Source organism: Cydia pomonella, chromosome 17, assembly GCF_033807575.1.
Source record: "Cydia pomonella isolate Wapato2018A chromosome 17, ilCydPomo1, whole genome shotgun sequence".
NCBI classification, from domain to species: domain Eukaryota; kingdom Metazoa; phylum Arthropoda; class Insecta; order Lepidoptera; family Tortricidae; genus Cydia; species Cydia pomonella.
This window is the reverse complement of record NC_084719.1, coordinates 17,906,506-17,931,269: the sequence shown is the minus strand read 5'-3', so window position 1 is coordinate 17,931,269 and position 24,764 is coordinate 17,906,506. Positions and strand designations below refer to the sequence as shown.

Sequence of the window (24,764 nt, the reverse complement as noted above, 5' to 3'; positions counted from 1 at the left end):
ACACATTGGACGAAGCAGGGTTGCAAGCGTGAGAAACAAACTTAAACGTTGTGCGTCATCAGAATAAATTTTAACTACCTAAGCTACGTGGTTCGCTATTATTCAAGTCGTAGTTTTACATATGTTCGTACCTACTTCAAAAAAATATCCGTGTTGTAGATTAATCACTAATAACTTGAGGTTTTACTTGGAATTGCGTCGATACAGGACGACATTATTAACAAATTTGGCGGATGTAATCTTAACTTCTTAATGAATACCTACCATGTAAAAATGAATCTATACATATTTCGATAAAAAAGAAAGTAAAGTAAAAATACAAGTAAGCCATCATTAGATATACCGTGAACTATCCGCTGCTAACTTACGCCAAACAATTACTACACCATAAAGGCCGAACCCTCCCGATTCAGAGTCGTTGGGCCCGAACAATTCCGACACCCTAGCATTGAAATCGTTCGCACTGCGACGCATATTTTACACGCCTATTTGAGCGTTTGAAATATTTGGCAAATACCAGCGAATAAGTTGAACTGGGTGCTTAGCCAACGTGCCTATCATTAACGCTCCGTAGCGTAGCGTAGTCATCTCTCTCTATCGCTCTTCCATATTCGTACGACAGTGACAGTTGCATTTCATTCGCTACGCAGCGTAAACGATTGGCACGTTAGCTACGTACCCTGAGAAGATAACGAATAAGAAGGTGATAAGAGAAGAACGGTCGCGGGATCTATGCAACTTGCCTGTGAACTGCCACAGGCGACGGACGTCCTGACGTGACATGGAGGGTAATACAGGACATTATTATTATTTACTTACACAAATTGACTAAGTCCCACAGTAAGCTCAATAAGGCTTGTGTTGAGGGTACTTAGACAACGATATATATAAATATTTATAAATACAAACGTGCACCTGTCATTCAACCGATATTAGAACGATATTGGAATCATATCAGTCAGCTGCCACTCGCGCAGGCGTCTCGCTCGCACTAATACTTGGGCGGACAAGACTGAGCGAAATGAACGCGCAAATGACAGCTAACTCATATCGGTTTGATGTCAGGTGCACGTTCGAATTGGCCTGATGGTCGCCATACGAGTAGGTACGTCTAATTACAGTTCGTTTCATCCACGATCACGCGTAGATTTGTTAAATCTAACCTTTAATAAAATGACATTTCGAGTCAAGCCACGCGTCGTCGTGAATGACACGATCTATATGTCAGTTTACGACTTATCATACTGATGAGTCACACAGTTTGGAATAAAATTTAGAATACATGCCGTTAATTAAATAGTTATCAATGCTTTGCTAAAACAACACGACAGTGTTAAAACAACACGGCCATCGTTAATTTATTTAATACTATTTGTGCATGAGGCGACGTATTAAATTTATGGTCGTTTATTCAAATTAATATTATGTATAAATGTAAAAGTGACTCGATCTGTTTGTTGCGTTTTCAAGGCTAAACTACTGAACATATTATGATACATTGGCATACAGGAAGCTTAAGATGGAAGAATAGCTTTGCGATCCTAACAAAATAACGGTATTTTTTTATGAAATTTCCATTTCAGGGGAAAACGGTTTCCACCAAATAAATCTTAACAAATCACTTTCATTTTGATGTCGATCGCTTCAGCATAATATACTGTAAGTTTATAGGTCGATTTTAAAAAAAATATTTTATGTAATGCAAATTTTGAAAGAAGGAATACCTATAAAACTTAGTTTTTCATTGTATCAATAACATACTACAAAATCATGGCGTTAAAATATTTAGAAATGGAAAAACATATTCTCTTTTTTTATGGACGAGTATGTGGTATTATACTTCTCTCTTAAGCAGATATACTGGTGCTTTTTATTAAGAAATCCACCCTCAAGATGAAGGGAGGGGAAATAACACAGACCTAATACCACGCAAGCAGAGCTGCGGGCACTGCTAGTACTCGACAAGCGACCCCAAAAATTAAAGCCCACCTCATCCATGGTGATGTCACTGTTACTTTCTCGTACCGTGCTTGCGTGACACACGGTTCATGTATGGGCATTACTCGGTCATGAATCTATATTTACACATTAAGGATGGGCTATATCCATATTAACGTTTTTCCGACCTAGAAAAAGTAACATTCTAGTTATAAATACTTAGGTCTGAGACGAATTAAAGCACCAAACTTTGAATCCTGACATGATAAATTATTAAAGGTAATTTAGAGTAGATACATATTCTACTTTATAGGACTTTAAAGCATCTATACGTATAAAAACTGAAGACAAAAAATATGAATTTACAATGAAATGACTAATTGACATATATAATTATATATTGATCAGTTAACTTTCAAACATTTGCTTTATAAACACCTGCTAAGGCAGGCGTAGTAGGTATTAGTCGGTAAGTAACCCCTAACGCACGTGCAATTGTATGTATATGTATTTATCCCTGTTTATTCATATATATGTATATATTTAGTGTACTCATAGTCATAAGGTATAATTAAACATACTAGAGCATATGTAGAAATTGTACTTCGCTCAAAGTTCTTTTTTTATTTCTCACTGCGCACACCTTGACGCTTTTCTGTTTTGCCTTATGGTTGACTGGTAGAGAATGCCTAGTGGCATTAAGTCCGTCTGTTGTACTTTTTTATGTGCAAAATAAGTTTATAATAATAATAATAATGTGTCTATCTAAATCTACTGTCAATAACGAGTATGTCAATATGTAATAAAATATAAAATAAATCGGCCCTTTACCACATGGACAGTGGACTTTCGTAAAACCTCCCGAAATTTTATAACGACTGAAAAATTATATAGTCTAGGTAAAGCGTGTTCTGTCGTTTGTTCATTATGGCAGTCTATATAGTGACTACCGATGGCCTAAACTTTCAAAGAATTAGATTTAACCTATTTAATGCGATTGCAACTATTAAGAACTGAATGAATATCCAAAGAATCTAATAAAGTAGACACATACTACGTTCCGTTATTAGCTACGTAAGTATACAGACATCTAGTCTACCAGAAACAATGACTTGTTTTCTTAATTGTTATGACACTTCAAACGCTTAGTCAATAGTAATATTTAACTACGCACTGAGTTGTCATTACTACTCATTACAGCCTTTGAGCCTACGCATAAGGTAAGCAATGACACACCCCCAATAGATAAGTTACACTCTCGGACAAAACAATTAGGTCTCTCGATTTTGATTGTGTGTAAAGTTGCCATTTTATTTTTACATCGTTGATTTCATTGAAGCTATCTACACTCAATATAAATTTTCGAAAAAACAAAATACTGTGCTTAACTGGTTTTCAATTACTCTTTAAATTACATAGTACAAGGTGTTTATTGAGTCATCTGCAATAATTTACGGGGTGGATATATAGGTCATACTGAGCAACTTTTACTAGGGGACCAACCTTAAAATCGCGAAAAAAACTCCCATACAAAATGTCAAGGTCAGACAGCCAAAATGTATGAAACAAACAATATTCTTTCTCGCGATTTCGGGGTTGGTCTCATAGTAAAAGTTGCTCACTATGACCTATATATTCACCCCGTAAATTATTGCAGGTGACCAAATAATACTTGGTTAGGTAGGTCTATTCGTACATTTCTGCACGAAATAATGTCTGGGTTTATATTACAAGTTATCGAGAAATCCAGTCGAAACTTGGGGGACAAGTAGCCAGTTATAAGACATTTTAGCGCTTTAGTCTTTTTTTTGCTCTGATGTGTATATTCTAACACAGAATGACGAGTGCACATTAACCAATATGGGGCGGTAGTTAATTGTTGATTCATTTTTATTCACCCTGACTCATTGAGGGATCGAACGCTTGCCTACCTCAATCAATTGTTCTAAGCCGATGATTAACACGATGACTTATATTAATCAATGCTATGATATAGCTCAAGTAGATGCAAATATTTTTATTATTCTTCGATGAATGCGCTATTCAAAGTGTTTAATAGAGAATGTTTAGGTATTTATATATATTATGTTTAGAAGACTGAGGGGGATACCAAGGAGAACCTACATATATGAAGTAAAGGAAAAACTCAACGTCGTGTCGTATCAGGCTGTCAAGACGAAGGCAGAGGACTGACACACATGGAAATCGCTCCACCGACAAGAGTAACTCTTAAATATATGATGATGATGAGGTGAATTTATAAAAGCGTCCGCAAAATTTCTACTGGGCTGCCAAGGTTCCCTTATAAAGTCCGCGCAAGCTGTTGCGGATAAATCTAAACTTCAATAAGACGACATATATCATATCTACTAAAATGTAATCTGATCGCCAATAGCACATTATTTATTTTATTCAGAGATAATAAATTGATTAAAATTATAACAAAATATATGTAATTGTCGCACTTTTCACTTTGTAAGTTATTTAAATCGCTTGTTGTAAGTAATATACTTTCAATTCAACTAAGGTATTTGAACTTTGCCCGCGGGCGCAACACCCACTGCCTCGACTATACTTAGAGAAATCTGTGTACTGATCTAAAGTTTTTTTTGCAGGATTACTAAAGCTTGACGCAGGGTGTGGCAGATATATTATTGTGACTTGACATGTATGAATAATGCTTTTGACAGCAAGAAGAAAAATGGTAGGTAACTTTTAATAAGTAAAGAGCGCCATTCAGATTATTGATATGTTATTCATTTATCACAACCTATCTCGCTCGCATTAGTATGATTATTTGTAGAGGCGTTTTTCATCCCTTATAGCCGTACCTACTCTGCGACAAGGATCGGAACCGGTTTATAAAATACCGGTTTATTTCGGTTTTCCTGCGAACTTTTATAAGCACACGAACGTTTTAAAAACTTTATTGTAACCAAAAAAAACAGATTATTTGACGAGCGACGAAACAGCCAGCCGGCCTGGTGGTGTGCCATGTAAAAATAGACACCGACATAGGAAGAAACCGGTTTTTATTGCTCTTAACCGGTTTATTTGACAAGAACTGTTCTAATAAAAACTGGTTTAAAAATAACGATTTTTCGAGCGAAATCGAAATTAAATGGTTTTGCGCCAAGTACATGATAACGGTTTGGAAATTTAACCGGTTTCCGACCCTTGCTCTGCGAGGCAAGCGTGTACGTCATACCTACCTACTGAACAACTTTTACTATGGAGCCAACCCCAAATTTACCATAAATATTTGCTGTACCAAAGAAAATATTTACTTATGGCCTGATTAGAACTTTAAGATACGTCAAAAAATTCCTAAAGATACGGTATGGAAATCCATATCGTATCTTTAGCAAATGTTTCACGTATCTTAAAGTTCTAATCGGGCCGTTACATAAAAATTTTTGTATAAGTATTATAATTTTTTCCCGATTTTGGGGATAGCTCCAGTACATTTTTTACTTTTTACTTTGGAAGTGTCTGTCACGCAAACTATTCAGTTTAGATTTTTTTTTTTATTATAAACCTCAATATCATTTTTGAAGACCTATCCATAAATACCCCACACGTATGGAATTGATGAAAAAAAAATTGAATTTCAGTTCTAAGTATTTATTCTAACCCCCAAAATTTATTGTTTTTTTTTTCTGTTTTGTGTGAAAATCTTAATGCGGTTCACAGAATACATCTACTTACCAAGTTTCAACAGTATAGTTTTTATAGTTTCGGAAAAAAGTGGCTGTGACATACGGACGGACAGACAGACAGACGTGACGAATCCATAAGAATTCCGTTTTTTTGCCGTTTGGCTACGGAACCCTAAAAACAACCTGTTAAAATATGAGCAAGAAACAGCCGTATGATATCAAAATTATATAAAATTAACAATAAACATCAATTCGTATTCATACATACAATCGTATAGCATACCACTAAGTAGGTACCTATAAGTATAGATGCAGTAGAAAACAGTGATGACCTTTTGAAGAACGCCCCGCGAAAACAGTGACTCATTGAGTCATTCAACTTGTATGATTGTATCTGAGCAACGAACTCGGTCAGTCGTCCGCGTGACGTGACGAACATGGAAGCCCCCATCCTTTTTAAGTCCTGTGAGTCAGCCTCCGCTTAAGTACACTGTTTACCTTCGTAATGAACTAAGTGGATGACGTGTTGTGAATCAAGTGATTAAGTAATGGTAATTTATTTTATTGCATTTATTTGCTGTCTTATCTGCGCACAGCGCCATTCTCGAAATTGCCTACAGGTAAATCCCTTACAAGATGTTTTCCCGTCTATAGACGGACTGCCACGTTACATTATTTATAAAAGTTGTGCCACATATTGACAGCTCAGTTTCTACTAGAAAGCATTTTGATGTGCCTAACATGGCACAAGATACTTGTGTTCATTATAATCCTATGAAAACTCGGCGTGTGGACGGGATGGCGGTTTTGTCAAAGTAAAACTCATCGCCTACAGACGTGGTGCCTATCATGAGGCTCTCCATTTACGTCTCTCGACGGACTGTCCGTGAACGTGTTAAGAACATATAGCTATATATACGGCTAAATTACTGAACGACTACGTCTACGACTGCTTATTGAAGGAAAAAATTAAAGTAAACGAGGGCACGGCACTGGAAGCTAGCACCATAGAAAAAGAAATTCGCATGACTTCACATAGAGTGACGTATGGACACAAGGTCACCCATGGAGATATTGGAGATCTCATATGAAAAAGAAGAAGGAACTACTGAAGCGATATTTGAAAATTTTAACTTGTATTTAACGAAAGTCGTAAGGATGGACTACAAAGCGGAAAGTAAAATCACCTAATCCACGATGATGCGCAGATTTGTCAAATCTAACCTTTGATAACATGACATTGTGAGCCAAGGCATCGTCAATGACACGATCTATAAAATAGTGCCTACTATACCACTTTATCATTGTTGCTTTGTCAGTATTTACACCTTATCGAAAATTTATTAACTATTAAAAATAACGCTATCTAATCAAATAATCTTGAAAGCTTGATTTCCTGTACCAACATCGTCACTGGCTGGCTGGCATTATCGCACACATTAATACTACAAAGTGATTCACTTATGTCCTAGAACAGAACAGATATCTACTGCCTACTACGGCTACTGGTGTAAGAAAATCAAGTCATCAACATCAGATATCGGTTGTTTTATTTAATATTATCGAATGAGGCGGAGGATTTAATTTTGTTCATTCAAATGATATTTGTAAGCGTATTTTAAGTCAAGGATTATAAATAAATGGCAAGCAATGATAAATTCAATTCATACACTTGTCTTTATCCGTTTTGGTTAGTCACTCCTTTACGCCAGGCTCTTAAAAGCGAATATCCCAATCCCAACAGATGCTTTAACCACTTCAAGAACACAACTCGGTGCTTCTGTTAGCGTTTTGTTTACTTACTTTAGGTGCAGATATCTCATGGAAGGAGCTCGGGCGGGGAGCGGGTCCGGCTATGCAGTCGGCTGGCACGCTGTAATCAGCGCAAAGGGCGGCCTGAAACAATACAGCCTTTATTAAACACACCATACTTAATGCACTAAAATAAGAACTGTTGAAAAACTGCGGCAGACTAGAAACGGGTAAAAAAGTCACCATCGACGAAATGGTTTGGGGTGTGTTACGTTACCTAACTTAAAAATAACCTACGTACGGCAAACAATACAATATAACTCTCATAAGTATCCATAATATGTACCTGCAAGTTACGTATTTAGAACATTTTTGATTGTAGAAGCAACGTATCTGCGTGGAAAAGTGAACGGCCCAAACCATAGGTCTATGGGTAGTTGAAGTAGTTTGACATAAACTCTATAACAGCAGGCGTGTGATGGATGGGTTGGCGTTAACACCGCGCGATTGAAAGAGACATATTACAGTATTTATAGATCGTGTCATCCACGGTGACGCGCAGATTTGTCAAATCTAACCTTTAATAACATGACAATACGTGTCAAGGCACATGTGAATGAATGACACGATCTATACACTCATCGCCAAACCCCGTTATTAATGTTGCACTTCATGGAAAATAAGCGTTGGCTAAACTATCTATAGTGTAGTTAGGGTTTGTGACCCACTTCGCGCAAGTAAAATAATAATTTTGCCAAGAAACAGCCGGCCTAGCCAAGGTGACAATCGCTATCGCTTCGACAACGAAACGCTTTGTGTCTCTCTATCACTCTTCCATATATAGTGCGACAGTGACAGTAGCGTTTATATTGTTACGAAGCGTAAGCGATTTGCACGTTGGCTAGGCTAGCTGGGCTATGATCGCGAAAATCGAAGTTCGTCAATCGCGGGCATTTTTACGTCCTAGTGAGAGTAAAAGAGAAAGATCCCCGCTATTTGAGAATTTCGGTTTTCGCGGTAGGCCCCCAGATATCCATTAAATTCACAATGAATACAGGCCCGTAGAAATAGTTTTAAGATAAAAATAAAATCTAAATAACCTAATTTAGCTAACGTCGCCTAATATTTTTTTAATTTATATAACTTAGTAATCTCTTATTAGATTAAATTTTGTCTCTTATTAACAAACATAAGTGTCAAAAATGGGGGACAGGGACAACCGATTATCAACTGTTTGTTAGATTTGACAGACGTTAATGTTACGAATGTTATGTACTAAAGGCGAATTCAGGGTAAGTACGTCTTTTTACCTACGCTTATTTCCACTGAACTGCAACTTTGATAACAGGGCTTGATTATCACGCCGTCCCGTAGTTAAGTAAAACCAGTATGACACACGATTACGAAGGGATTATTGGAAGAGCAATAAATTAATATTTGAATGGGTCAAATCGACGTTTGTATAGAAAAACAAAGGAGACGCAGATCCACTTTTGCGCAAATAATTTCAGGTAAAAGTTACCTGCCCGAATACCCTAAAATAGTTTTGCGTCAAAACAAATATGTTTGGAAATAAATGATTGGGAATAAATCTTGCCGCAACGAACCTTAAATACATCACTGTCCGGTTGACTGACGGCGTCGGGCCGCGTGCATTCTTAATCAGTCCCGATTGAACTGAAAGAACGAGACCCGCTCAATGAATGAAATACGACCGGAACAAATGAGCAAATAAACGGCCAGTTTTTAATAGGTGTCGATCGAGACAATCAAAATGTATAAACTGACGACAACTCTGGTTTATAAAACCATCCGAGCTTAAAATACCTACATTCAGTACCTACGTATTATCAATCCATCTTAAACCCGCATTAAGACCGCATTTTGTCTGAGACCTGACAATCAATATATATAGTCCTCCACATCGATTTCGACGACGGCGACCTCAGCAACCAAGGGTTTTTCCTCTCATGAGCTCTTATGTGGCTGGCCAGGCCAAACTTGCTCTTAAACACCCTTTCACATTCACAACAGTATAGTTGACCGGCCGCGTTGTATGTATACACATAGGAGGGCTTAGGTCTATCCTTGCGTAGTTGGCGTTTTACGTCTAATGTAGCGAGGCGGTTTTCCTCAAACGACTTGGTAGATTCGAAGATGGTAGATGGTTGACAATCAATATTGCTAGTGACAATCCTAACATTATAAAGGTACTAATACAAAAACACGAAACATCATCGGAAGAAACAAGGTATTACAACACAACTGAAGAATTCGTCGTCATAACATATTATTGTATGCCGTTACCGTTAAATGTTGAAATAAATAACTATATAAGTTAAAGCATAGAAATGTGCGAAATGATCCATTGTTTGCTATTTCATTCTAAAGTAAAACACAAAATTTGTCTCAGACTCGATAATCTATTTAAAAGAACTGAAGAATTCGCCCCCATTTAGAAAGAGCTAGAATTAATTGGTGGCAATTATCTTTTTGTTTTGCCCCCCAAAATTAAACCGTCTCCATCATTAATTATGAGTCAAACGGCCAAGTTTAACAGTTTAAAGTATTTCCTTCGAGATACATTTGTAAAGCTTTGGGCGTTGAAAGTTACTATTTATGGCCGTTCGCAAATATTTGCACGGGAAGTTTTCAATAAAGTTATTGCTGAAAGTATAGCTTTGAATAATCTTTCACTGGCTGAAATCTATGGTCTCATGTAGACTGAAGAAACAACACACTTTTAGTTTTTGTTTATTGGTGACCAATCCCCTAAAAAAGCTGCCAGGAAGAAAGACATTCTAAAATGCATTATCTGCCATAAATGTTTAATGTTCAAAGCTGTTTTCGTATACTTTTTCTATTTTTTTTATTAGTAGCGAGTTATTGATAATTTATCCTCCCGGAAGATAGTAAGGTAGAATTATAATGTATTTACATACATCCTATAAATAAGTAAATAAAAACATCATTTTTCATTAGTAATGGAATAAGTTGTTGTTAAGTTTGCGCACTGCGCTCCATTAAGTGTACTAAACGCTTTCCCCTTAGCTTGGGCTACGGCTTCATATAAGATAATGGTTGTAAAATAGCTATACTGCATGTATACAGCATATTGAAAGGGTGCATAGTTCTGATATTGAGTTATGCAGACGGCCTGTAGATGACAGCTACTAAGCTATTGCTCGTCTGGCTATTTTGTGTTAGTCGCACGATCCTGCACGATCAAGTTTATGTAGACATTTATTATTATTCATTTATGAAATAATACGCAGTCAGTCAGATATAATACGCAGCGAATTACAGGAACTAACCGATATGTTACTATAACAAATATAACTTAGGTAATTATATGTAATCTTAGATGGGGTAAGACAAACATTGGGGCAAGTTAAACACTTGTAGGGAATCCACATACTGCTCCTCTTGCCCCGAGCAATATAAAATATTACTTTTACCTCACATGACCTTATAGCAATATGAGACACGTCTTCATTTTTTTACTTCATTCCCCTGCAAATTAAAGCAAAAAGGCAGTAATAGTTAAATCGAAAGTTGTACGAGATATATGTCTGAAAAAAGATCGAAATTCGAAAGCGCAAAATAGCTCTAGTTCTATGTGCGTAATACCTTCTAAGTCTTCCTTCATCTTTTTTTTCAATTAACTATGTAACACTCACGCAACAATACGAGGTGCCAAGACCAATCTCAACCGTCTACATTAAACAAAGAGGGAGTCTTTCAAAGTCCCTCACAAGCCCCTCCAAATGAGATTATCATACTGCGCGGACCAGCGGAGCGGATAGATAACATTATCGCCTTAAAGGAACTGCTGTTTAAGAATTAGTACTCTTTTAACTAATGCATATCGCGGCTACTTATAGGAAACATAGGTAATTATTGAAATGCTTTAAAAATAAAGGTTTTTATTTATCGAAAATGATTTGATAACTAACAGATGCCACACCAAACGAAAATTTAATTCCAGATTAAATGTTAAAATTGCTAGAATCACACAGCAAGAAGTGACCGCTTCAAAGCTTTCAACATACTCGTATACTTTTAAAACGTAAATTTAATTGAGACTACTGAAACGAATTATAATAAATGAATGATGAATTAGGTGTATGGCTGCGTTTATTCGTATTTTTTTCCTACTGTACACCCAACCGCAAAAGTGCATAGTTATTTTATGAATGAATTCATTCATAAAGCAGCTCGCTGTAAGTATCCGAGACCACAACGTTGTCTTTTCTCAGTACAAAATTGAATATTCCAGCCATTTTGGTAGTGGGCAAGCTGTGTTGGGTGCATAATGTGTATGTGGTTTATTAGCATGTTTTTAGGGATGTGGACTTACCGATTTAAATCATGTTATGTTATGTTATGTTATAATGGTTATGGTATTTTAAGTAGTTTAAACTTAAATCCTTTCAAGTAAAATTAAAATTGTAAAAATGCCCAAAGTTTATCGATATGACTTTATCGACATAGCCACAGCATCTGGTTACTCACTGATATTTTATTTATGGAGTCTTAAGTTTTGTCCATTCTAAATTGAGTCTTTTCAATTAAGTTGGAATCTAAAGAAGTTAACAGAAGATAACATAGCAGATCGTTAGCGACACTCCGACCTTCAGAACAAGGGGTTCGCATGATTTATTGTCTTGTCCCTGCATTTTAAGATTTAATGGTGTGAAATGAACGATAATGCTTTGGGGCTTGAAATAATACGTGTTAAAAATGGTACTCCCGTAGACCGGTATTACAAATACCAGCACTATGTTTTGTCCTATAATAATGCGATTTCTTAAAACGAAATGTCAACCACTTTGGGGTTTTTTAATCTTGCAATATTAAGAAGACTTATATTCAGAGTTCCATTGGTACCATATTTAACTATTTTCACCACACCAACTGGTAAAGGCCCTCTTGATTGTTCAAAAACGAATGAGAAAGTTGCATTATATCTTCATGTGGGGCAAAGTAATCAGATGTAAATTTTCAGTTTTTTTCCTTATATTAGCTGGTAGAATTGACTCTTAAATGTTTTTTTTTTATTAAGTTCATTTGGATTACATTTGGTTTGATTTGTTTAATATTTCATAGTTAATAGTTTCCTCGCGTTGGTGTGGTGAACATTTTTGTGTTTTATTCGGAGGCAAAGTTTGTTTAACCCTCGAAATCCTCGCAATGCCCAAGATTCTACTTCTCGAAATCAATTCAATTAACTGGTGACCGAAGAGCTGGCGGCTTCCTCGCACAACGTATCAGTATTGCGATACAACGAGGAAATGCCGCCAGCATCCTTGGTACAATGCCTCAAGGGCCTATTTTAGATATAAGCTAGTTATAGTAATCATCTGTATATATCCATTATTTATATTGTTATTGTCAATAAAATAATTTATTTATTCAATTTTGGAATATTTTGCTTGCTCAGGTATCAATATTAGTACGAGCGGTTAAACAACAACTTGGGCAAAGTTGTAAAACAAATAACTATTAATGTTTAAAATTTCTTCTTTGAAATATTGGATATCCAGATTGAGAAAATAGAGGTACACTTTTGCTACAACAGGTACAATTTTGCTTAATTTTATTGAATCCTAATAAAAATAGTGTGATCAAATGTATCGGTACACTATACACAGTCGTAAAGATCAAGCTAAACCATCTACAAATTGCTTGAGCTCAGCAAACGTCTAATCCAAGGTACATCTGGATGCGTGTACACACCGCCGTACAGCCTCCTCCTCTGTTGTTATAGAGGATTTGTCGGCGTGACCGCCTAGCCTGCGTTAGTCTAGATTAAAGACAATATAACTGCATCTATAGCAGATTATGAGCACAAGGAAATAAGGTATGCTCTGAATTATGATTAATGCGTGGTGAAATAAATTGATATTGCTTATATAGCGATAAGCTATATAGCGCTGCAGTAGCCGAGTGGTTCAGGCTTTTGACCTTCAAACTGCATGCTTAATTCGAATTTTTGTTTGTAACAAAACATCGCAAGGATATCAGACCATCTATTTGCGAGTTAATGTACTGTGTCGGAGAAACTGTGCATATCTTGTTTTTTTTTTTGTCATAAAATATGTCCGAATTGTATGAATTTGTTTAAATGTTTTATGTTGTTATTAAATTTATTATAAGTTAATATACATGATATAGTTAATAAGGCACAATAAAATAAATAAAATAAAATATTTTAGTGTGTCAATGATATTATATAACTATAGATAAGTTATACTCATACATAAGGAACACACAAAATACTTCCATATTTATTTCGTTACCTACGAATTAATCTGTTTTTGCTGATTATTTTTTGCATACCATACATCTTTGTTATACTCGTTGTTAAACTTATGTCTTATTTTCTTTCTATTTCGGTGTGCACGTGCATACTTCTCGCTTGCCTAGGCGCGACTAAAGCAATTAGCCCGATTTGTACACGGTAAGCGCTTCAATTTTGGAACGTCTTTAACCTACCTGTAGTTATAATATCATTGATATCTGTAGCAAATAAATATGCAGTCCGGCCGGCAAATAAGTAACTTCATTATGTGTAAATAAAAATTAAAAAACAAAAAGAATCATTCTGTCGTTTATATATATACACCTGTTTTTTCGCAAACTATTTAACATCTGTGCATAATAATAATTATAAATATGCAACCTACCTAACGACTGCGCTGTGATACAGCGTAAGTATCTGGTATGCATCGTAACGTGTATTAGGTAGGTTGTGCCACTATACCACAGAACTCTAGGCAATTGCCGCACATAGTTGGAATTGTAGACGAGCTTAAATTTAATTAACTATCCTATTGCGAACCCCTCATATATCGGAGGCTCCGTTTATATCGTAGGTTTATAATCGACACCCAGTGTTATGTATCAACAAATGATTATTTCATCTTAAGGGTCGAAATTTAATAAAAGCCAGGATTCATAGTCAATTACTTAATTTATACATCTAAAAAATCTGCATAAAAGTATTTTTTTTTGTCCTTGAAGTAATCAAAAAGAAATCCTTTATTAAATAGTACAACACTAAGTATTCAGATTGTTATAAAATTGAAAATTGAAATTGAAACAATTTAATTCAGGCACAAATACCATAAAGTGTTAGTACACAAATTACTAATTAATACTATTTATTTCGATGATGCGTTGGGTTTATGTAATTACTGTAACGATACTATTTATTTCTATTCAGTGCCTTATTTGCATTGGTCGTGTAACCTAAGATGTAATAAATAGCTTTGTGTATCAGGCTATTTGGTGTTAGTAACTATTCATTAATAATCTTCATGTATATATCAATAATTATCCGGTCAAAATAAAAGTACTCTTGTTGGATGACAGACAAAACAAATACAGTTTAGCAGAGAGTTTACCATAATACATAATAATTTCTACGACGTTGCATTATCACATTTAAATCTTACCTATATTTCTTACATAATATCTACATAATGAGAACAGTTTCCTACAGTATATTGCCCATAAATCCTTTCATGCTCGAGCTAAAGATTTTCGTTTGACAAACTCGATATAATTTTTACGAGTAATATTAAACCGTTCGAGCGAACCCCAATAAAGTCTCGAGTAAAAAATATGTTCAGTGAACAAACAGAATACCATTATTTCTTATTTTTTGTCTCAAGCGTGACTGTTGCTCTGATGATCTCCTACACTGTAATAAATACATAAAAAAATATCATTTCAATCAATCAATGAATAATTTTAATACAAGAAAATAGTTTAATTATGGTGATAGATAATATTTCTGTCTGAAAGCGTATCTTATGGTCTACCAAGCAAGGCATGCAATATTTATCAATACTCAAGGACCTGTAAATACTTTTAAAAGACAAATACACAAAAAAATATATAAATGTTAATTGAATCACTAGCCCCAGTGAATGAATGACAAACACACATATATGTATATATATATATAATAAAAATAACTAAATATTCAATATATAATATAAATAGATATGAATTCGAACCCGAAAAGTAAAGGAATTAAAAAAGTAGAAGTACTCAATGGAACTCGGAAGTCGTAACCAAAGTATCGGAAAGTCACAATTTTTTAAGCTTCTCCTTGAGTGATGCTACAGATTGGGATTGCCTCACGGACACCGGAATCTCGTTCCATAACTTAACGAGGGCTTGGCTTTGGAGTCAGGACCACACCACTGGATCGAGCTGCAGAACCCTAAAATCCTTTTCACGGATCGCCATTTCTACAGCAGAAAAGTGCGGGAAGCCGTTGAAATCAAAAAACATTGCAATTTCAATCGGGACGAGGGTTTGGGGATCTCATCCGCATGGAATCCAGTCATTAGTTTATGTAAGCGAAAACGAATATCGACAGTCGAAAAATTCCTTCCCAGAAAAGTGATATCTTTTCTTTTCTTTCTTAATTAATGATTGGCTGTATCTACGCAAAAAAAACTTTCCTAAAACTCTATCAGTTTTATTAGTTGACCTTCAGTATTGGCTGTCTTTCTTTGCACCCGACCCTGAATAACTTGAATTGGTCTGAGAAAACCGATTCTTATTACTTTTCTATAAATTCCTATGTAAAAGAAAGTGGCGCTATTGAATTTACATAATGTGCTGACTGGAGCAGGCCGACGTATAGTTTTTATTGCGGTGATATTTGCAAAAAAAAGAGAGGAGTGGAGATTTTAGTGCTAGAGGCTCATACATTCTTATAGATTGAAGACATGAAAATTCGCGAACAAGTCTTCCTTGTATTATAACTTTAACCAAGCATATTGACGCATATTGAAGCATTTGACGACCGGTTTGGCCTAGTGGGTAGTGACCCTGCCTACGAAGCTGATGGTCCCGGGTTCAAATCCTGGTAAGGGCATGTATTCGTGTGATGAGCATGGATATTTGTTCCTGAGTCATGGGTGTTTTCTATGTATTTAAGTATTTGTAAATATTTATATTATATATATATTGTTGTCTAAGTACCCTCAATAAATACAAGCCTTATTGAGCTTACTGTGGGACTTAGTCAATTTGTGTAATAATGTCCTATAATATTATTATTATTATATTAATTCCGCTATAAAACGCTTCCAGTAAGTACTTATGCATGTTTGTATTTAACCTCAGTTCTTCCCATACATGCAATGTGAGTGCAAATGTGAGTGCATTATCAGTTATGTAAATTAGTATTTTATACAATCGTGATAGAGAGCTTTTCTGTCAAGTATAGGTAAATAACTTAAGTAAGTCACCTGTTGTATGTAGTTGTGACGTGTTCGAATAGACATTTGTTTTGTTTGTGTGTGTCTTTTAAACATGTAATGTCTATTCGAACACGTCACAACTACATACAACAGGTGACTTACTTAAGTTTTTTTACCTATACCGTGTTTAGGCAACGAAGCTTGCTGAGTTGCCTAAGTAAGGTACAAGATTGAAAAGCTTGATTATATCACTATTGTATACAATACTTTTTCTACGAGTCATCAAAAATATTACTTGTTTTACTATAAGACCTAAATAAGTAATGAAAATTGGTATCTCCGTAGACAAAAATGTAGTATAAAGACATAAACTCGCGAGCCCCCGCGCGCCCGTCCCCTGTTCTATGCCGCAGCGCCGGCATGTGATTGGTCATTTTTTTTTAAAGTTGAGAAAGAAACTTTTATTTCAGTTGAGTTGCGCGCCGATACATAAAAAGTACGCAATTATAGTTTGGTATACGAAATCTTAATTCAATCATCATTACAGTCTACGCGTAGAAAAAATACTTTTGAGGCGATGCAATCGGTAAGTTACGGAAATAACAGTCCTGGAGAGGTATTCGAACATTAAACTCGCTCGCATTACATAATGTGCATATCAATACATTAATACATACAATGATTGTGATGCATGAATTATGTCCAATCAAGTCAGATTTTAAAGTTTGAATACTGTATCCGTTTGGCTAAGCCTACTACTCGCTTGTGCCTTAAAAGCGATAGCAATAACAACCCAGTACCGGGCGGCGCTATTGTGGATCGACGAACAGATAAGATAGTCTGACATCCAATCACCCAGTGCTTACAGGTTTAGCAGATAACCATCGCTTACCGTAACAGGAAACCATATATAATAGCAAAGGTATTAAGAGGAAACATGAGTGGTATTTTTTCCATACAAACCTTCTCGACGTTTTCCTAACTGGATTTTGGACCCAGATGTTTTTTCGTCTGTAACTCTGTACATTTTGCTTTTTCGACATTCTAGTTTTTATAAGAACTAGGTTACTTCAAAAAGCGCTTAAAACGGCCATATAAATGCGCCGTAAACAGACGCCTAGCAAACAAAATCGGCAACAATAAACGCAAAAGTCAAAACAGACACGGATAATTTCTTTCTCATTCTATTCCTGAAATTTCTTTACGATTGGTTAACATTTGGAGGATGAAAATGTCGTGAATAAAACCTCGATTTTTGAGATTTTTACGAAGGATTTTTGCCTAAGCTGCAGTTGTCCTTATCGCACTAATCTTAGGTGCCGCCCCGTCAGTGCGACGGAAATATTTACCCAAAATTCTCAATTCTAAGAACGGGCTCAGCTGGTATTTCCTCTTAATCAATTTTGTTTCTGCAATATAATTTTTATTAAATTGATTGTTATTGAGTTCCTACTGTCGGTTTTGCTGGAATAATAACATTGTAGGTACAAAGTGCATGTTAGTTACAATAAGATAAAAAGTTCGTGTGAAGACTTTGCGTACAAAAATTACCCACGGTTTATTTTTCAATAAAATTTACTTAACTATAATGGAGCTATTAAACGTTATTATCTAATTGAATGATTATTACCATAGCGCGTTTAATAAATGTGTTCACATTTGATAGACGATGAAGCAATATAATTACGGTGCGTACGCACATTGTAGCAGTGCATGCGAGAACGCCGGTAACGTCCTTTTGTGGTCAAAATAGAGGCTCTGAATACCGTTTTAATCCTCTGTAACAGTTCGCACCGGTGTCCATATACCACAACAATACCACGTCAGGATTGCTATTAACGTAGCTTTACCTTGCCTCAGCTCATCCAGTTTAAATGAGATCCGGTTATAAATAACGACTATAAGCAATCATAGACCACAATTTTACTGGACTTTTGAGACAATGCGGTTGGCAAGCGATTGAAATACGTGGTCTGGATAGGTACCACATTTAATTACACCTACGACCCCGTCGCCTCTAATCATGATTTAATAATGTTTAAATGGATTAACCAGGTCCTACATTAGCATAAATAACGGATGGATTGCGTTTCTATGCGATTGCTTTTGGGTTAGGTATAGATGCACTGTGCAATATATAGTTTGAACACATATGAGTTGATTTTTATTGCTTTTCTAGATGAAATAATGAGATTGAGACATGCGGGCCTTGAAGTTGATGCCACACAGTTTTTTATAAACTTTAAAAAAATATCTGGATGGTTTATAATAGTATATGTATTGAGCTCTTGTTTTATGTAGCTCAAAAATTTATTTCTATGCTATTGTACCATACTGTATATAGAATATATATTTATATTTTAATATTTTTTTTATGTAGTAGGTACCGAAAATGGCAACAAATAAATAATAAAAGCAGCCCCACGTTGAGTGCCACTTCATTTAGCCTAATACAGTGAGAGACTAAATAATGATTACTGACTTCAGTACACAAAATAAAGAATTGGGTATTAATCTAGGTAAAAATTGCATTCAAGCCTTTTGGTGCCGTTAGGTGCCATATTAAAATGTATCATTTGTTATTTAGGAGGAAAAAAAACTACTCACTTCTAACGTTTGTGTTTAACGAGTAAAATATATTATAAATCGTAGTAGTACATGTTAAATAAATCTTAAAGACTTAATTTTCAAATCAATGCCCCAAGTTGGGTGCCACTTCTTTCGATCCCAAATACTGCAAAGAGCCCAAACATACTTTCCCACATCAGTTTATAGGTACGTTATAATCTTTAATTTACCGTAAAGATCTGATGAAACATTATTGAATATTGATAAGGATTTTGTAGATCAAGCAAAGCCTCATATAGTGTGCCACATAATCAGTCCCACTCATAGCGAATAACACAAAATAGCGCTATTTATCACTTTACCAACCAAAGCCATAACAATTTAGTGAAATGACAATCAGCTGAAACGTCACTGGTCATCTGATCGAAAGAGCGGGCCGGCCCGGCGGGAATGCGGGATATTCAGAAGATTTCCATCTGGAATTATCTGCGGTCTCGATACTTCCGATTGGATCGTTCCGGGCATTGAACAACAAATAGCCTTGGAGACATATTTCAAATCGAAGCGACTAAAGCGGATTGGTTTAACTAAAATAAGGTAGAAGAGATGAAGATTAGATATGAATAGCAGGGATTAAAGATTTCTTGGAAGCTTTGTTTTCATAATTAAGTGAATTGCACCTTAATTATGAAATCAAAGCATGGCAGCTTGTGGCGAGCTATTGGGGAGTAACGATCCCACAGACCCGAGTGCTCCCGAGAGTCGGTCAAGGTTTCCGTCTCCGGCATGGTTTTGTCGGTCGGAGTGGACCCTAAGCGTCTCTGCAGGGCTCTCAGTTCTGGCTTGCCTTCATTGGGCATCCAGAGAGGATTCGTTAGAGCTATATGCTCCAGGGGCGGAAGTGAAACATACATAAGACGCGAGTTGGCACAGTGGCTGTTAACACTTAACAGCAACTGAGTCGAAAGCGGCGTACACCTCTCAACACCCCTGAGCAGCCGTGTGGCAAGTCAACTGCCTCGATAACTAGTGAAAACATTGTTAGGGCAGGTGTCCGGACGTCTTTGCAATAACCCAGTCTTATTGTCCAAATGTCCATCCCAAATTCAATCCATAGACCGGTATACAGTTCACTTTTTCTACAATAATTCCAATGCCTGCTGAAATTTTTGTAATTACAATCCGAAAGAAAAGACTAGCAGAACATTATAAAAAGGAATCTCAATGGTGTGTTCTATAGTTATGGTCTGTTGGAAGGTATCGTGTAAACTAACAATAACTTGTTTTTTTTTTGTGGGCTGCATCTAAGATCTCGATAGATTCGACATTTATTCAATAACCAAAACAAAATCCATAACGCAGGCTTCGTCCAAAGTGCACAACTCAATAAATTGGATATTATTTATGTTATGCATTAGAAATTCTTCCTCTATTTAATTACACATACAAACTTGCTGATAGGTAAACCAACGATTCATATAAAGTAGTTTTATCAGTACCCTTTACTAGCTTCCCCGTGTCTTCAAATAGAATTCGTAATCATAAATAAAGTTGCTTAAATTACCTAACAGCGACAAAGCGCATTCGTCTACAAATAAAACGAGCGCATATAGCGAACAGACAATACACAGCAGCTCATACATTTTTAAATCCAACCTCCTATTCAGCTCTTAACAAGAAACTCTATTCTTATCCCTAGATTGTGCATGTGCATTGTGCGAGATTAAAACCATCCTGGGATGCTTGGGATTCCCTAAAGGGTCTGATCTGAGGTTAGGGCCCGGCGATTGAATGTGGTCGCTGCGGCGAGGGCTGACCAGTAAGTTGAAGCGTGCTTCGATTAACTAAGGATACCTACTCACCATTCCACAACTTAAGCATAAAAGACGTATAAGCATTGATAGGCACAGATTAAAACGACCTTTTGGCTTAGTACGCCGATAGTGATGAATTGCATAGTATGTAGGGAAGTTGATTTAAGGCCATGGTATGGTAAAGGGTTCAGATTTATACTGAAACGGATACAGTTAACGTTTACTTTGGGTAATTTGAAAATAGTTTAATGTTTATTATCAACTTCTTTAACGAAAGGAGCGTATATTATAAATAATATTAGCATATGAATAGAATCTATTTTAAAAGTTTGATTAGGTCAAAATTATTTGCAATATTTATTATTTATGTATATTGTGTATTTAATATACTGATATGTATACATTTTTTATGATATAGGTGGCAAACGAGCAAACCGATTACCTGATGGTAAGCGAGTACCGCCGCCCGCAACACTAGAGGAGTAGCAAGTGCGTTGCCAGCCTTTAAGATTTCTTTCGCATAGCTCGTTATTTTTTCTTGTAAAAATAGCAGCTCGAAACACAGTTTTAGTAGATATACATACGTCAAATTCTTAACCAATTTTGATGTTAAGTGAAGCATTCATATCAATCATAAAAGTTTTAAATACCTATAATACCTATATTATAATTGAAACATTCGACTTTGACTCATTTTGGAAGGGTTAGCATTAATGCTAAGGGCGACACTTCACTTCCGGCCTAAGCGAACGAACAGTGTCGAAATGTTAATTTACCGGAAATTAAAGCTGTTCCTACTCGCTACCCTTGAATTTACTCGTATACTGACTCTCAAGGTCTTAACTGCCATACTTTAAAAAGTATTTTCAGACTTCTTCCTTACAATATGTTTTCTTAAATACACTTTGTGGAGGGTCAAATAAAGTCCTAATTTCAACACCGCAGTAAAGACATATCAGGCTGTGATACAATGATGTACCTATATGTTGTATATAATTATGATGATAAATTGTACTGTTTAAATAGTTGGATATGAAGAAAATGTTGTCGAGAGCAAGACTTAGAGCACATTTTGTATCAGTATTTTTGTAATACCTAATTAAATGGAATGGATTAATATTTGCCCCAATAAAAATTAGGTATAGTCCGTTTTCTTAAGCATTAGAAAGAAGGAAAACGATTCTGACGTGTCTTTTATTGAAAAACAATTCTGAAAAATAAGTCACGGCAAATAGGTAAGATTTATAGATCATATACAATCATTTATATTATTTTGCTTTGATAAGTAAGTAGTTACTGATTTTTAAAAGCGTTTTTCAATAATAAGACACATCAAGATTGTTTACCTTTTTTCTAATTCTAACAATATATAGTCGTTTTGAAAATTAATGAGTTCCCGTTACCGTACCTACTCACAGATAGGGAAAAAGTAGTACCTAAGAATTTTAGAAAATTAATACTCATTAATCGTAACTCTCCCGTATATCCACATATAGAAGATAAATAAAATGCATCTAAACCACACTACACAACCATCTATTCACATTTACCCCACACTTAGGTGTAAAAAATCGCAAGATAAACGTTGATAAATTATCTGCATGATAGCACATCGACTAAAGCACTCCGCAGCGGGCAGCTTTATGTTCTTCATAGCTTCCGGCCATACCACGTGAGAAAATAACAGTCGGTCTTCTGTGAGTGTTTATTTGCGAAGAGGTGTAAGTAAACTACCAAACTTTTGAAATAAAATAATAAAAAGTATTCTTTTGTTATTGAAGAGAAGAAATAAAGTAAGTTTGCAATAAGTAAATAGGTAAAATAAAAGGTTATTTATATTTATTAAATTAAAATAAATTAATAAATAAATATTATAGGGACATACTTACACAAACACATTACAAAACATACAACACAAATACATTTACACTGTTATAAACTAATTCAAAAATGTACTTTTAATGAATTTTTATATCATGATTTTACTAATTAGTTTAATTTTAAGCATCATTCCTACTGTTTAAAAATTATATTCAATATCTTTAGACTGTTTATTAAATTACATAGTCTGAAACTATTTTTTATTTTGTCTTATATACCTAAGGGCATTTTTATAACATTTGGAAATATAAAAAGTTTGCAAGTACCGTATACCTACTTTACACTATTTACACCTATTTGAAATACTTATATAATATATCTTTATACTTTAGAAGCTAATTTAAGTGTCTGCAATATATTAAGTGAAAATTTTTGTGCCTTCGTCCACTAAACAACATGGGGATGTTAGAGCTTCGCGTTACATGCATTTATCAACTTGATGGGGCAGTGCTCGATATCGCCAACTAGACGCCTGATTTATACTGCGTCAGCAAACGCCTATCCATTTGTATGGGTTGTAAATAGCTGTAAATATACTTGACGAGTTATGACACCGCGTTCAGTTTCGATAAAGTTGATTAATCTGCCAGTTTTGTGGGGCTAGCAAAGTGATGCAATATGTCGGTGTTACCATAGAGAAATAAGTATGACCCTCAGCACACGGCGCGTAAGCGTAAGAGACGCGTAATACGCGGGTAGAACGAGAGAGCTACGAGCACGTACAAGTTCAAATAAGTCCGCACACGAAGCTTCGTCGTAGCGTAGATTTCTCTCGTCATTAGGACAGGCGTAGCATAATACAGGCGTAAAAAACAAAACTTCTGACATAATGAAACAATAAAAATCTTCTTTTGACGAGAAAGTAAGATCGTCAATATATCCGTGGAAGACGTCTGACGTCAGTGACGCCATGATTTCGCTTACGCGACGCTTGGTGCCCAGAACTCTACGCGTCTCGTACTCGTAACGTTTTCACGATACGCTTACGCTCCATATGCTGAGAGCCTAAGAGTTCTTACTCCATACATCAGTTTTCTTACCAAAACGGTTATTATTTTCATAGTCGACATCTAGCGTCAAATAGCGGTTTTGTCAGTTCCGCTAATGGCACTAGATGTCTAGAGTGTTGCGACCGACGAAAAGTGTATTGCTCAACAACTAATATTACATACAATCAGAAAGAGTTGCAATTAGAGTTACAGTTAATCCGGTTATAATATTTGCTGAAAATTGTTGAGCATTAGAGTTTTCGTTCGTGGCGACCTCTATTGTCGAGCCGCTATTTGACGCTAGATGTCGACTACCAAAATAATAAGCGTTTTGGTAAGAAAACTGATGTATGGAGCACACTATCCGTATCTGTTTCTCTATAGTGTTACTAAACATTTAAAGGGATCAATTTCTACTATTTTTTATGCATGAGGATAGGTAGGTACAAGTATTGTCGGACTTAATTATCCAAGTAAGCATTTGAATTAGGTAGTCCGGCAAGATTTTTTTTATAAAATAAGTATAAGTTAAAATTAAATATAGATTATTATAACCATCTCCAAAAAATACAAGATAGTGTTTATGTTTATTTACAGAATATAATATCGTGTAACCATAATGTAACGTCAATCATTGCTTCAAAACCTTTTACTGAAAAAATGTACCGTAAAACACAAATTAAAAAAAAAACAGTGCATCGTCACTTTTTGCTGTTTGCGATCCGGCGCACGGATATCTTTTTTCGAGAACACCCCTTTTACGCAGCAGACTGTTAACCCTTCACTGTACACTGTTGGCGTACGAGCGGTGTTTAAAATAAGGGACCGGGCCCTTTGCATATAAACCTATTTTTCTTCAAGAGGCAACCGAAACAGGGGTTAAAAGTGCACATCAAATAGGTATGAGACGTGATAAATAAAAAAGGGGCTCTAATT

General features: G+C 35.6%; 1 protein-coding gene across 1 annotated transcript in view; it reads right to left on the bottom strand.

The window, feature by feature from the left end:
* Nucleotides 1-24,764, bottom strand: part of LOC133527077 (serine/arginine repetitive matrix protein 1) — a 235,700-nt gene that overhangs the window by 20,898 nt on the left and 190,038 nt on the right. The window contains 1 exon segment of the mRNA XM_061863969.1: nt 7,401-7,493. Coding sequence (XP_061719953.1) covers nt 7,401-7,493 — 93 coding nt within the window.